The 16,476-nt window shown below is 36.8% G+C and overlaps 1 protein-coding gene across 4 annotated transcripts in view; it reads left to right on the top strand.

Moving 5' to 3' along the window:
- Positions 1-15,831, top strand: part of adgrd1 (adhesion G protein-coupled receptor D1) — a 38,725-nt gene extending 22,894 nt beyond the window's left edge. For all 4 annotated transcript variants that reach the window (XM_032579328.1, XM_032579326.1, XM_032579329.1 and 1 more), the window contains 12 exons: positions 4,570-4,643; positions 5,232-5,355; positions 7,970-8,073; positions 8,249-8,360; positions 8,959-9,112; positions 11,517-11,583; positions 11,804-11,870; positions 11,971-12,062; positions 12,158-12,284; positions 12,376-12,417; positions 12,965-13,057; positions 13,150-15,831. In XM_032579328.1, the coding sequence (XP_032435219.1) occupies positions 4,570-4,643; positions 5,232-5,355; positions 7,970-8,073; positions 8,249-8,360; positions 8,959-9,112; positions 11,517-11,583; positions 11,804-11,870; positions 11,971-12,062; positions 12,158-12,284; positions 12,376-12,417; positions 12,965-13,057; positions 13,150-13,245 (1,152 nt within the window). In that variant the 3' untranslated portion in view covers positions 13,246-15,831. The remainder of the gene's footprint in view (positions 1-4,569; positions 4,644-5,231; positions 5,356-7,969; positions 8,074-8,248; positions 8,361-8,958; positions 9,113-11,516; positions 11,584-11,803; positions 11,871-11,970; positions 12,063-12,157; positions 12,285-12,375; positions 12,418-12,964; positions 13,058-13,149) is intronic.
- The last annotated feature ends 645 nt before the right edge of the window (positions 15,832-16,476 follow it).

Raw genomic sequence — 16,476 nt, forward strand, 5'->3', positions numbered from 1 at the left:
TAAAATTCAAAATATATACTTGTGTAGTGGAGTCATCTATGAAATTCATTTTGGGAAATAAGCTAGTTCTGAACTTTTTTTTTTCCAGATCAGGGAAGTGGGTTATTTGTGGGGACCGATAGGATGAAGAATGAGGGACCGTCAATAAAGACTGTCCCTGCTCTTATTGGACAACTTTAATACCAATATGAGGAATTTATTAACATCTTTTCTTTGTTTAATGTCGCCACATTTAATATGCAAATGCACAGCACATACTGATCTTTTAAGCTGGAGGTAATAAGGTATTTACCTTATTTACCCCACATAAAAAAATTACTTCCCTATTGCTGAACTTGATGCTGAAGGCCTTAAACTACCAAAATTTTAGCATGTTATTCCTGGGAAAAAGTCCAAAGTAAAAAAAAAAAAAGAAGAAACGTGGGAATTAAACACACAAACTGATGCATCCAGACCACCACTTATAACTTTATTTTTATTTTTTTTTGTTGTCCCTGCAGCAATAGCTGTTTTTTATTTTTGTGAACACTCACCACCCACCCTGTATGAATTACTCCTAGACTTGTTTAATTGTCCCCAGTTTTCCTCACACCGCATGCGAATCAACACGTCTTCTTGTTTTTAGTGTCCACCACAAAGAGTGAGCAGAGCCCACAGCTGCATGTCTTTTCACACGTCCCCTGATGCCATGATCTCATTCAAGCGGCCGTAGTGTTTTCTGGATGGATTCGGGTTGTTGCTCTGCTCTGCTGTCTGCAGACCAGCTTAAGGGCCACCACTGCCGAAAAGCTCTGTGCTCAGTCAGCCACGGGCCGGGTGATGTTGGGGCGTCAGACGCCTCAGTGAGCGCTTTGTGTTTTAACTTGACACTTTTCTTTCCTCTCCAGATTTACTGCTGCACGGTCTTTACTTCCCTTGCAAAATTTAAGAACTCCAAAAAGTCCTACCAGTATTTTTGGTCTAATTTCTACCGCAACCGTACCGTACACTTGAAATAAGACAAAACTAGCTAACCAGTAACTTCTCAACATGAAATATGAGCTTGTTTTAAGTCAATATTGATTAAAAAAAAAACTATTAGTTCCACTGCCACATTATTTCATTTAGATCCCGTACTTTTTTCATAAATATGAAGGTACTATTCACTTAAACAAGCTCTTTCATCTTGCTGAAAAGTAACTCGTAATTTCATTTTAAATTACAAATTGGCTCACTTTGCCTTGAAGTATTTGGAGAGTTTGAAGTAAGGGGAAACAGTTTCTCCTTTTCACTTCACCCGTCATGCTGTTGTATATTTATTCAAGTTTTTTCCTCTTTTTAAACTTAGCAAAACCCAAGTCTTATTTCAGACCTCTCTGGTGTTAGATTATGTCTGCCTCCTCCTGTGGCTTGTCATAGTTGTGCCAGGGCTGGGTGGAAACAGAGAGAAAACCTTGTCATCAAACCAACAGATGTCCTTTTCAAGCAGGATGGAATTTGTATTGTATTCTTACTAGAGCTATTGTTTACATTTATTGCTCAATAATGAATACCAGCAACTATATTAGACTAAATCTGGGACACATTGCATGTAGTACACGGTATTTTGACTCCTTACTTGAGTTCTGACTGTTTAGCATTTGTCACATTTTAGTGTAGAAATGATCAAAAAAAAGACAACCAAATTATGGAAACTAAGTCAAGACAAGTTTTATAATGTTGTGGAGACGGCAGATAGAATTTATGTCTATTTAGGTTTAGGATAAACTGTTTCAGAGTTGTAGATCTGTTCTGTCGCTCCAGAATCTACAGACTCTGTGGGTCAGAAGACAGATTTCCAAGCTGAGCTGCTGGACGATGTGTTTTCTTTACTGATTTGCTTGTTGAATAATGGGACACGTATCTGCAGTGGAAGTCAAAGCAAAAAGCTTTGACAAGAGCAGATGTTTAACCAGGCGCCGTCAGTGCCTATTACTCCACCCGATTCAAAGAGATGACGGTGGCTCCAGCGGAGTTGCATCATGGTTTACTGTATTTGGATCGCCGAGCAGCTGTTTCAGCTGGCAGCTGACACTCGATTGTCTTTGCAGCCATTTGTTCCCCATTTAGGTCTTTGCCCGCTGCACTGAATTTGTAGCTCTTATTTTGATTGATGACATAGTTTTAAGTTTAAAGTCTGATCAAAGCGAAGTATTGTAGAAGATTATCCCCCAAACTTAAAATTTTTTCTGGGTGAGGGGTTTGCTTGCTTTTTTTTTTAACATATCTACTTATTGCCTGTAACTGTGACTTCTCTTGACATAAACTGTATTTTATGGTAACAAGAATAATTTGGAGTGCAGGAAATATAATTGCTGTGGAACTCTTAAAGGGAATCATGTCCTTCTTACTTCTTGGCGTCTTTTCAACCACGAACTTAAGTAAACTCTTTTGTGATTTTTGTGATTAACATAACGTAATGCATATTTGAGATAAATAAAAGATTACACCAATACTTTCTAGAATCACCTCTGACTGCACTTACACTTTAAAATCCTCTCACTTCCTCAGCATTGCACTTGTACAAACTAAAAATATATCCTCTCCTCTCTGACATAATTGGAGCTTGGTAACATATATGTGACTACGCTCTGATCTGAACTCTGTTTGGTGTCAAAGGTGACCCTCTAGTCTCTTACAGGATTCCATCAAAGGTTGCTTTGTTTTTAGCTCCATGCAGCCTCCCAACAGCTTCTCTGTCTCTAATCAAGAAAGTATTTCAGCCTCATCTGGTTTGTGGCAAACTTTATACTTGTAAAAATCCTCCATCCTTTTTCATTTCACTTAACAAATGTCACACTGCTTTGTGTTGACCTACCAGATAAAATTTAAATGAAATACCTTGAATTATGTGATTATAATAAGGCAAAATGTGAAGAAGGGTTATTCATACATTTACCAGGCACAAGCACTCACGGGAGGCCTTTCGAGATCACAGTGGCTCTCAGTTAAGTTGAAAATGAGATTATCCCCACAATTTTCACCCGCTGCTGTGGAAAATACACGGTGGGTCAGTAAAAAAAGCCCGGCCACTGAAGCTCAGTTTCACGGCCTGCCAAATACCACACCACAACACAGAAGCACTGGAGACACTCTGACAATGATTTATCATCCTCTGTCCCTCAGGTTGTTCTCCTTTATCAGCCTGCCACTCTGCTGTTGCTAGCTCTCGCTCTCTCTTTATTCTCCCTGTCCCGCTCCTCTTACGAGGCTCCGGTTGATTTCCTGGGCGGGTGTTTGTTGGCCTTCTGTTCTTAAAGAGCTGGAGCTCCAGCTACAACCTCGACTTGTACACCCTGAAGCCGTAGGACTCAAGTGCGTTATCTTAAATAGAAGCGATTTGAGCCTAGACGCTCAAAAGTGACAATCAGGTCGTTGAACTCCGCTTAGATTTCGACTGGCAAAAGCAAGCCGGGTTTACCGTGTGCACTTGTTAGAGAGGAAGTGTGTGATGGTCCGTTTGTTGACCGACATGTCATATGGTGTGTTGTACATATCGTGGCGTGACAATGATCCTTTGTGTAATCTTTTTTGTATAATCGAAAAAGATTTCTTTGCAAAGAAACATCAAAGGTTTTGTAAGAGCACATGTGACACCATGATGAAATGCGTACTGTCTGCCAGCTGCATTTTGTCTCTCCTTAATGTTCTTTTTTTGTTGTTGTTTTTTTGTTTTTTGTTTTTTTACATATTGCAAATTCCTTGAAATTAGCCAGCAACTGGTGATGATGGGAATGGAGTGACGGGGTCCATTAGGCTCCAGAGCTGCATTAATGAGCTGAATGTCTGTTGCGTTCGTCTCAAGTGTGATGACTAAAGAGTTGCATGCGCAAAACCGACAGAATAGGAGCAGCATTTTGATTGCAAAACGAGATCAAGGGATTGTGGTGTGCTTTTTCGGTGCTATGCAGCAGGCTCAGGGCCGGGTACCAGACAACCCGACTTGTCAGTCGCACTCTCAACTTTTTCCAGTAGGAAACGGTGCAGACACATAGTCCATCTCATGCAGATTTTTGGAGCGTGCGGAATAGGGAGACGTGTGCAGTTCCGCTGTATGCACTTTTCCAGTCGGTGTGAGTGTTGTTTTCTTTCTCAGATTACAGATTGAGAAGGGTAGTGGTCTGAACCTGAAACCAGGGCCAAGCCCCAATTACTGCATTCTTGCGCTGCAGCCATTAGCTCACTGTCTCAGGAGATTCTAAATCTCATAACAAGGAATGACATGGAAAAAGTGATTTAAAATCAAATAAGATTCTTGAGGGACAGAGGGATTTTTTTTTTATATACTGCTCAAGTGTTTGAATTTTTACACAGTACCTCTCTTCTGGCTGTAGTTATGCTCGAGCAGAGAAACTCTGTTTTTCATTTGGTTTTTGTATAAAAGGCAACATCCTGGATTTTTTTTTTGTAGTTTTTTAAAGTAATTATCTTTCACTCTCCCCTTTGCACACTTGATATTTTGACATTTAAAATCTTTATTTTTCTTTTTTCTTTGTTTTTCTGATTTTGAAAATATTAAAAGGTTCACTCCATTTCACCATTCTTTTTCAGACTAAAGAACAGCAAGACCAAATGCTAAATCAGAGCCATAAGGTTTTCCTCTACTGCGCCTTTTTGGACTACAGGTGGGTCTGTGTCTGTTGTCCCGATGCTAAATCTCTCTTTTAGACGTAGCACAAACCCGTTCTCATCTCTCAAGTCCTTTTCTTTTTGCTTTATGTTATCTGGTTCAGCCTGCAGGGCTAAAAAATTATATGGAGGAGACAGAAAAAAAAACATAGGTTTGGAAAAGGTCTATTTCCTTTTTACTTATCCGAACCGAAAACATCCAGTGATAAATGTGTTGCTGTTCCTGTTTTATATTAAGCAACAGCCCTCCGCTGAGATATTGCCTTCTAAAACCTGGATCCAAAAAGCTGTTTGAAGGGCATAAATCATTGTAAAATGAAGTCTGATTGAGTTGGATTCAAAGACTTCCTCCTCTCGCTCCCCTTTGCCCTGAAGCTCACGAAAAATGTGAATTATTAAATTATCCCGACAGAGTCAGCAAATAGAAGTGCGCTTGCCTCCCACGCAGGATTAGATTGAGTGAACGCTGCCAGCAGTGCTCAGATAAACTCTGCCTTGTCTGCTTATTTGTCCTTCAGGTTTTAATCTTTCTGCTGAATGCATTTGCTATGTAAATAATCCCTACATTTTGTCTTTTGTCTTAGCACTAATGAGGGAGTGTGGTCCAATGAAGGCTGCGTTCGCTCAGATGGAAACTCGTCGTATTCTGTGTGCATGTGCAACCATCTTACCAATTTTGCCATCCTCATGCAAGTTGTGCACTTGGAGGTATACATTTTTTTATTGCCCTTTAAAGCTGTTTTTTTTTAGCTATCCACATTTAAATACTAATAATCAAGTACTTTCTAGCCTGAAAGTGTTGTTTTAATCAAAACATTTAAAACAGGTTTTGATCTTTAGAAGATTATCATGCTTTAGCGTCTCATTGTGTATTTACCAAAACCAAAGCAAAAATGTCAAAACTAAATAAGAATAGCAAACCATCTATATTATAAAGAGTAATATATTAAAATTCTGGTCCAGACTTGCAATTCATCAGCCAACACATGTGAATCAGGTTGAATTCTGGACTTTAACTTTTCCGCTACATCAGCTTTATTCATTTAACCTTCTACAATTCTGCAGTAGATGTGCTGTTGTTTGAATTTTATTGTCTTGTTTGTGACCACGTCAGATGGTTTCTAAAACCACAGCCATACCAAGGAGTTCTGATTTGACTCAATCACTACAGATGCCCCTTGTCTTGTGGTCGCAAAACAAGCCCAAATCATTACCCTTTCAACACCTTGCTTGACATTTGATATTATTATTATTCTTATAGACGCTGATCTGATGGTTTTGGTTTTTGCCCAATCAGACATCTGTGCTTTGGTTATGTTTCTCCCTGCCCCACACACACACACACACACACACACACATCGCACCCTTTATTCACAAAGGTAGTTCAGATGGAACTTTGCAGTCTCACTGTGCGTTCTTGTGTGGCAGCTATTACCATCAAGTCTTACAAATCAGTTCATTTTCCTGGAACTGCCATGCATTTTAATACGTTAGAACCTTTAGAACCTGAGATGTAATCCATGGGTTGCAGTTTCTGTCAGAGCATTTGATCGAGAACACCTGCCCGCTGCTCAACCTCTGCATTCCAACAGAAACAGCAAGAATAACATTCATTTAAAAGATTGTTTTCACCTTGAGCCAAATGACTTTGTTAATAAAACGTTCATCTGAGCTTCAGCTCTTTGCAAAAGCACGGCGCATGTGTTTTATGGCCAACAAGACTGAATCGACACTGCTTACCTGCAGTCCGAGAAAAAGTTTTGAAATTGGCGCAGCCTTTTATTAAATTATTCACTCCATACAATATATCCATAATCATACAGATAGCATGCATGTGTCTTTCTGCGCAAAAAACCCCAAAAAACAAGCAGTTAAGAAGGGAAATGTTTGTTCTTAATCACCAGCTGTCCACTCTTATTCAACAATACACCACATCCTCTGGATTCCTGAAAAAATAAGTCTGTTTTCAAGAATATAATTGGACTGGCCGTTGTGGTTTACTCACTGGTTTGACATACAGTAACCAGACCCACAGGGACGCCCCGACTACATTTTATTGTCCACAATAGGCCACAGCGACTTGCGAAACATAACATTTTTCAGCATATTGTCATGTTACAATCGCCAACCACATTGTATTTTATTGGGATTGTCTGTAATTGATTAACACCATAAAGTGCATAATTGTAAAAAAGAAATTAAATAAAAAAATATATAGATCTGTAACATGTGAATTTGCATCTTTCTTCTGCCAAACAGTTGTCCTGTCAATAGATTCCCACCACCAGAGCGGCGTATCTCAGCAACTTCTCCAGAGTTACTGCGGACCTCAGAACTAGTCTTTTGGCAGATTTTCAAGCAATGTTGTTGCAGTAGATTTCACAAAACAGAGGGGACTGAAGACAAAATGACAGGAACATGTTTCAAATTTGTAAAAACATATAAGTATTTTCTACACGTTTACTTCAAAATTATGCTTTACTTTGCGTCGGTCTATCACATGAAATAAACTTCAAGGGATGTGAGTAGTTTTGGAAGGAACTGAATATGATCACAATGCCATTCTTAACTTGTCCTTCATTTTTAACTGTGGTTGTTTTGTGCCTCACGAGAACAGCAGTAATCTCTCAATTACTGTGTCCTGTACAGTATTAGACCCCTTAGAATCCAAAGTTTCTATAATATGCAAGCCTTTGTGCAATGAAAGTATGGTTAGCATTCACAATAAGCTTCTTTTTTTTCTTCTTCTTAAAGAGGAAAGTGGATTTCTTATTGCAGCGAAGTGAGCCAGTTTTCTATTTAGGCAGCAGAAGTCAATTTGATGCTATACTTTCTTAGAGTAGGTCTCTAATTAGTGGGTTGCTTCTTCCCTCAGCTGCAAGGGATCATCCCACGTTTCCTTTCGCCTGAAGCTTGAGAGTCCTCTGCTCTCATAATAACAAGGCACATGCGTAAACAGTTCATAGAGAATCAAAACCATACTCTCAAAATAGCCTGAGCACCAAAACAGGATTAGAGCACTTGGCCAAAACTCTCTCTGTTTATATAGATATTTATATATGTACAATTTATACAGTTCATAGAGATTAAACCCATCTTCATGCAGATATCATGAAGTAGTAATCTGTCAGATTAGAGTCAGTTTTACAAGCATTATTTCAAACATTTTTGGCTTCCTTTAAATGTAAGGCGTAGCAAACCGAATTGAAGCCCTCCCAATTACGTTTTTGTCTTTTGTGTGAGTGTAAGGGATGCACTAGTTAAGCTTAAGATAATATGCACATCTTGTCCAGTGCTGACATTGATCTGTCTCTTTATACAGCTCACTCCTGGCCACAAGATGGCACTATCAACCATTGGGTATATTGGGTGTTCAATATCCATCTTCTGCCTGGCCATCACTCTGGTTACATTTGCAGTTCTTTCGTGAGTATTATCAACAGTTATTGTGATGTCATTTCTTTAAGCATCAGGTTTTTATGTAATCAGCTACACACTTATTACTTATTAATAAATACATGTCCACATTTGCACAAATTTATTACATAATTATGAAAGTGTTACATTGACTTTTGTTTTTGCATCCGTGTCCACGTTGCAGGTCTGTTAGTACCATCCGTAATGAGCGCTACCACATCCACGCCAACCTGTCCTTTGCCATCCTGGTGGCAGAGATCTTACTGCTCATCAGCGCTCGCTTTGAGCCGGGCATGGTCAGTGCATTCTGCAGCAAGTTTAACTATACGGATGATGCTCCTGATGCCGTATATAAATCAATGCAAATATCACTGTTCCTACCATTTTTCCACTTCAAAGTTCTATCTTTATATTCTCTAGTTTATCAGTCAATTTTCAGTTAGCGTTAGGGTTAGCATGTTTTGACATGATCATACAAATGTTTTTTGTTGTGTATTTTTCTACAGTGTTTTGTTTTTGGTGTCATGTGTTTTTTTTATGTTCTGGAAAATGAAACACAAAAGAATCATGGAAAACAAAAATATGTGTTTTCCATACTCAGCTATATTTTCCTGCCCTAGTATAGACTTAAAAAGTTCAAAAAAAGAAAAATCCACATTAAAAACCTTTGAAGACTGTTTAATGACTTTTAAATATGAGGGATGATGATCAAAACATTAACAAAATCAAAAGGTTTTGACGAATAGTGAAGTTTTACTGAGGTCCTGTTAAACTGTTGTTATACAAACTATCTTGGTGTTACTTGGTAACACTTTTTCTTTTATAGTCATTCATAAACAGGTAAATCAGAGGAGGATCTAACTATTAACGTTCTGATTTTCTTCCATTTCGCAGCTGCCCTGTAAGGTCATGGCCGTCCTGCTTCACTTCTTCTTTCTGAGCGCGTTTGCCTGGATGCTGGTGGAGGGTCTGCATCTCTACAGCATGGTGGTGAAGGTGTTTGGCTCAGAAGGCAGCAAACACTTTTACTACTATGGCATTGGATGGGGTAGATGTTTTGTTTTTCTTTTCTTCCTGGTTTTAAGGATTTCTTCCACATTGTTTGACTGACTTTAGTCCTACGTCATTGTATTTAACAATCTTTTATTTGTATATAATGAAATAAATGACCATTATTCAGTCAATGATTAAACCTGCATTTAATAATGATATTAGGTAAGACATTCGGCTCTTTAAATGAGCTGTAAATTTGCAAACAGAAAGAGACATTTGTGTTATAAAGCTACATTCTTTAATTGGTGATTATGTGTAAACCATTATTATTATTATTTTTATATTGGACCTCTTAGTATGACACAATCCTATTTTATGTTTTCCTACCGGCCAGAGCAGTTTGTCCTTTTGTGTGACTATCTGAAAATTATAATTATGAGACTTGTCTGGCAGCTAGAAGTAAAGCTGTAATGGAAACAAAACAAATATGCTCATTAAAAAAAAAAAAAAGAAAGACAGGAAACTAAATCTGCTGTTGGCTGCAATTAAAATAAATCTTTTCTACTTTGTGTCTTAATACCCCTCTTATGACTGGTTCTTTTTTTGCACAAAAAGAAGCCATTATTTTCTAGGAAAATTATCAAATTCAACCGTTGTAGAAACTAGACTCAGTGCTGACGGACACGCAGCAGCCCGACTGGGGTGAGGTTTTGTAGACTTAAGAGTACGTAAAGTGATTAAAGTCTTCCTGTGGACTCAAAGCTACAAAGAAAGACAAACAGCACAAAGCAAAATTAGGCATAAAAGCAGCAGGCTTTATGTCAGAGATGTGCAACCTGTAGCTGTTTGAATCTTCAACAACAACTCTTAATAACTTTGGCAAAGAATGATAAAAGTTTGGTTTTCAAATATAGATATAATGACGAATGCAGTTTTAGCAGTTCTTCAATGCATAGTTGCATTGAATTTCCACAACAAAAAGTATCATTAATATTTACCACATCTATTTTTTGTTGTCATTACATTGGAAATGTCTACGTTTTGGTCACATAATGTTCCACAATTATCAACGTTCTGTAGAATAAAAAATGTGCCTATCCTCTTTATTACCTCAAAATTTCTTTAGAAGACATATGTAAAAGAAATTATAAGTTGTCTCTTATTGAAAGGTTGTGGAAAATTAGCAGACTGGATGTAGGGCAAAAATGGCTCTTTGGATTAAAAATACTAGAGATGTAATATTGAGGTCTTGTTGTATAGTAAGTTAGTTATATTGTATGTTCTTGTGAAAGCCCCTTGATCTACTATTACTTTAAATCATGGTTACGTTAAGGTGTTGTGCAGCATGTTCGGCCTGCTTCTTTCTAATTGCTCATTTTCGCTGGCAGATATGTCACAAAGTTCTTCCCGAATAGAGACTTCATCTGGTTGTGCTTAATACATATCTCAGGTTTGGGGTGTGTTATTAGAAAATAGTATTTTCAAAATAACAGAATTAAGTTACAGTCAAAGATTGTTATCAGAAAGGTTATTATGTTATTAAGTTGTTGAAGTAGGGACGAGTTTATGCTCTGCTTCAAAATACAACAGGGAAAGAAGCAGAGGAAAACGTGTATTCTTTTCCAAAATATCATAAATCTAAATTCAGCTAAAAATACAATTCGCAATCTTTTACACAAAGACAAATTAGTAGGTTTTATGTGAGTTTTATTTGTAAATCCAATGCATTTCCACTAATTTGCATCCCATGTAAAACGGCCTTAAAATGCAATCTTTTTTATTGCTGCATGATCACACTCTTTTTATTATTATCTTGAGTATATTTATTCAGTGGAGAAAAAAAAGTTAAATGTTTAATACAGCACATAGTCTTCTTCTCTAACATTTAAGACAGCTGCAGCATACAGTGAAAGGAGAAGCAAGTATATGCAAATGTATATACTTGTTGTTTTATTGTATTTATTTTCTTTATATCAAAGTCTCATTTAAATTGCTTATAATACCACACTTATGTATATATTTTTTGATAAATTATATATCGCTTATGGTTATATTTGTATTTGGTAATATTTAACACTTTGGATGGAGCAGCATGTCAACAAATTAGCTAAACTGTCTTAAAATGGAAAAGTATAACAAAAAATGCTTTAGTTGAAACATTTATTTTAAGGATTGATAGGAATAAAGCACCACATTTGCCCCGTTTTAAAGTTTGCTAGATATTTGTGCAATTCTTTTTTTTTTTTTTTCTTAGTAAGTGCTTTAATTCTTCATACTTCATACTTCATTTCACAGTTTGATACATGTATATGTTTATGCAATATGAATATGCGTTAGATAGAAAATGATCGGTGTAAATTTGGCCACCTAAACCTATTAACCCCCCATCGTGTTTCAGCTCACGTCAGTCATGCCTAATGCTACATTAGTGAATGTTTTGTTATTTTCTTTTGTCCCAGGTTCTCCACTGCTGATCTGTGTTGTGTCTGCGACATCGGCCCTCAAAAGCTATGGAGAGACTGTCAAGTAAGTACGGCCTCCGCATGTGGGACTGTGAGGACTTTAATTTGTTCCATGGCCGCCGTTGCGCAAGAATGACATCACCTGTGAGAGAAAGTGGAAACAACAGCTTTTAATGTTATGTACAACTGCCTAGATTAGCAGCATAATGCCTAAATTTGCATTAAAACATTGTAAGCTTTTTACTGGTTATGGAAAGCTTTGTACCTTTCCCTTGTTGTTTCAGCTGCTGGCTGTCGCTGGAGATGGGAGCCATTTGGGCATTTGTGGCACCTGCTCTTTTCGTCATTGTGGTGAGAAACTTCCTAAAAATATGTGTTTTTTTAGCACAGTTTTGCATTTCCTGTGTATTCTGCGTTATTATTTTTATTGACTCAAATCTTTGATGCCCAGGTTAACATAGGCATCCTGATATCCGTGACGAGAATCATATCAAGAATCAGTGGGGAGAATTATAAGGTTCACGGAGATGCTAACGCGGTCAAGTGAGTTTGTTTGCACGATCAGAATCTTTCACTTACACAACATATTTATTCTACTTAAAAGCCGTAATCACATTTATCTTTCGGTTTGCTTGAAGGCTGACAGCCAAAGCAGTGGCAGTGCTCCTGCCCATACTCGGCATTTCCTGGATCTTTGGAGTTCTTGCCTTCAACACACACACGACTCCGTTTCTATATGTTTTTGCTGTATTTAACTCATTACAAGTAAGTTTTCCACTTTTCAATTTTGTTTTCATATTAAAGGCACCAAGCTATTTGAATTTCATAATTTATTAATTGTTCGCTTTCTTTTTAGGGGTTCTTTGTTTTCTTGTTCCACTGTCTTCTCAACTCTGAGGTATGGGGTAAAACACGTGGCATATGTACTATATTAAAGCAATTCATAACATTTTAACTCCTTCATACTTTGTCTTGTAATAATCACGTGGATTTTCTGTGATAGATAAACACAAAGTAGTCTGTAATTGTAAAAAGATAGGGGAAACTACGCACATTTCAATATTATTTATATATGAAAATGTAAAAAAAGAATGGCATGCATTTGTTAAAAAAGCTCTCAGGAATTTTGTTGACACAACCAGTTATTAGGTTTAAGGGCAATTTCATTCTACTTTTTTGACACAGGTGCGCATTTGTCCATTAATTAGTAAAATAATACAATTTGTTAGATGATCTGAAACATTCAGCAGTGACAGAAAAAGCAAAAGCATAAGAAATTTGTACTGTAGGAGGAGGGAAAAGTTTTGACATATCTTTATCACAGAAGATTTTATTGGCAAGAAGCAGCAATGTCTCTCTTTTACAACATTACTCAGTTTGATTTTTTTTTTTTTCTTCTAATACTTTTGATTCTTGGACTTCATGGTTTCTGATTCTTTCTGCAGGTCAGAGCTGCATTCAAGCACAAAACCAAGGTTTGGTCTCTCACCAGCAGCTCTATAAGAAACGCCAATGTGAAACCGTTCAACTCTGACATTGTGAGTGTCAACATTGATGCATATGCGCCAACAAAACTGGACTGTTTTGCTCCTAAAAGCCTAATGTTCCCTTTTCCTGTCTCACAAAACAGATGAATGGAAACAAGGAGGGTGTAACTCCCACTAAGATGAACACATGGGACAAAAGCACCAACTCGGCCAACCGTTTTGACCTCTCCGCTGTGTGACAGGAGAACAATGTGTGGCTCACTTGGGTGGAAAGGCAAACACTGGCCAGAGAGCTCTTCCACTCTGTCATTACATGCAGTCAATTTGAAGTTGTATAATATGTTCACGCTTGAGGACAAACAGACTTGTTGGACTGTGCTTGATATTCTCCCACAGAGAATGTTCTGTGTTGCTCTCAAAGTAAAAAAAAAAAAAAATCTGATTTTTCAGGAGAGGTCCGCAGGATTAATGAGAGTAACTGAAATGCTCCAATAAACAGCACGGCACATGCAGGAAACACACCAGTAGCTAGTGGAGAGTTCGGCAGATGAACTGAATCTGCACATTTCTGAAGCAAGACCAAAATGAGCTACTAGGCTGATGTTTGTGACATTGTTGTCTTAGTTTATGCTAAATTAATAGATTTTAGAAAAACATATTTTCCATCTGCTGCAATATTCCCTAACCAATGTTTCATCTTGCAATGAATGTTTAAATTCACAATAACGGCCTAAACTTTACACTCCTTTCTTACGTACAGATATTGTTTTTATTACATTATGTGAAGTTACAACTAAGTGATTGGTGAAGCCTAAACGGACTGTGAAGCGGTTTCCCAGACTCTGTATAAATGGGACAATCAAGCCCCCCTTCCTTCAATGGTTAACCCTTATTATCTTTGCTAAGCAGCATAGAAACAAGACAGTCAGTTCAGGTAAAACAAGTTTCCGGCTACATTTGAAGAATAACATTTCATGACAGTTTTTTTAAAGTACGGAAGACAAAATATATGAATTAGAATCAGCCTTTATCTGTCAGTGTACTGAAATGAAATCTGCTTCAGGATAGCCCATCCAAAGAACAAAAGAAAAGACAAACGAACAACGTAAGGCATGTGTAGACAGGTACCTAGGGCTGCTGCCCCCATGGGAGGCGCTGTCCTTCCCTTAGTAGGTACATGATGTACAGAGCTTTACAACCCCTTTGTGTCTTTAGATGTGGAGCAAATGTATCAATCTTGTCTGTTTTAAAAGTGTTAGAACTGATCTCACCAACTGTAAAAGGAATGAGAAACAAACGAAAAGATTAATCTTTCAGAGGACCGAAGAATCTGAAAAAGTTCAGAAATGAGTATAAACCCTGAAGAAACGTCTAAAAGAAAAACTCCTTCTCTCCTTTACATGTATTGTTGGTGATTTCTGGTGCCAGTATGACTTTTTGCTGCTCTCTGATGCACATCCTCCAGACAAAAATGAATACCCGACACCGGAGCACACACCGCTGCCGATGTCCGACTTTACATCCGCACAGGCCAAAAAAACTGTGAAATGGTTTCCTGCTACATTTGAAGAATAACATTTAATTTAAAAAAAAAATTTAAGTACAGAAGACATAAAGAACCAGAATCAGAAATGAGATTCTGAGATGCTGTCTAAATCTCACCAAAGAAGACTGAATGGTGATATTGAATCAAAACAATCAGAGCATGTGAACACTTAGGCAACCAGACTGTTGCCATTTTTCTTAATCATATAAATCAAATTAACAGTGGAAGAAAACTTTTAAAAGTTTTTTTAATTTCACAAAAAATGACCATTTTGATGGGATGAAACTCTACCGCGTGTATTATTGGAATAACAAGAAAACGAGACATTTACTTTGAGCAAGATGGAACCTAAAAGAACCATATTTATGCAAATGACGAGCTACATAATCAGGTGACTAGTTATCTAGATCAAGTCTTTCTTTTTCTTAATTGGTTGAATATAATAAAAGTAGATTTCTTTCAACGGTAAGACATAGGATTAGTATTGATCTTTTCATCAAAATGATTTTGGTTTGTACAGTAAACGGTGTTATGATGACACATGCTGTTATTTGCAGGCAGGAATTAAGCACACTTTATTGTGTTTAGAAACTAACTTTCAGAATGTTCTCAGAATTGTTTGCATAATCATGAACGAAAGGACCAAGAACACATAGTGTTAGTTATAAATATAGTGTTATTTTATACTTTTAAAACAACGCAACACCAGCTGTTAATCTATTGTACATCACAAAGAAAAAAGTGCTGACTTTATCTACGTAATTATGTAGTTGACACAGTACTGATATAGTTTCGGGGACAGCACAAAATAACATTACAGAAGATTCTATGGCAGAGAACCTAAAAGTCTGTATTTATTTATGCTGTGACTCTGAGTATTGTGTAGCCTTGGAACTTTGTTATAGCTGCAAAATTACTTTTGTTCACAGTGTTTATTTTTTTATTTGTATTTTTTTTCTTGAAAAATACTTGCTGGAATATTATTATTATTATTATTATTATTATTATTATTATTATTATTATTATTATTATTGCAAATGCTTTTTAAGGAACAGTGAATACTTTTAATGTGTCCTACAAAGTTCTGTGAAATTTTTGTTTTTTTTATGTATTTCTGCTACATTTTGCTAGATTTTCATGGTACAAAAAGTATGAATCGTGTTTTACTACAAAGGGTTGAGATTGATTAGGGTTGGTGTTTTTGTTCCTAGATACTTACTTTGTTAAAAATGTCCTTTATTGTACACTGTGCCAAAATAAAATTTCTTATTTACTGTAAGTGGTTCAGCACTCACTTTTTTAATATCAGAATAAAATTTAATATTTTAGCATTTGTGTGATTTTGGGTAGTTTTTTCCTGTAATGTTACTTAATTTGTATATTCAGTTCTATCTTATTTAAAAATATACAGTATATTTATGTCAAGAATTTGTCATTTTCCTTTTATTTAGAATTTTTACAATGATTTTCAAAAGTTTAATATTATCCCTTGCATTTTGCAAAGCTGTAAGTAAACATTTCTTTCTTTTAGGATTATAATTGTTATTTCCAAACACAGTAGTTCATAGTTTTGTAGTGAAAGAAAAAGGGGCAAATGGATTTGACACATTCTTACTTTAAGGTGAAGACATCTATAAAACAATAACCCAAGTTTCACAATTTTACAAAGCACCTTTCATCACTGATAGGCTGTGCAAAAGCAGCTGAGGAAGAGCTGCACAGATGCACAAATATAGAAAAAGACTGCTGGAGAACCATTAGTCATTCAGTCCATAAATCTTCTTTAGGGAGGAGCGACAAGAAGAAAGTTATTGCTAAAAGAAAATCAAGATAGTTGTTCTGAGTTTCCCGCAAGCCTTATAGTGGACACAGAAAACGCAGACGAGGCGTTCTGATTAGATGAGACCAATAATAACATGTTATG

This window comes from Xiphophorus hellerii, chromosome 12 (genome assembly GCF_003331165.1).
Source record: "Xiphophorus hellerii strain 12219 chromosome 12, Xiphophorus_hellerii-4.1, whole genome shotgun sequence".
Lineage (NCBI taxonomy): Eukaryota > Metazoa > Chordata > Actinopteri > Cyprinodontiformes > Poeciliidae > Xiphophorus > Xiphophorus hellerii.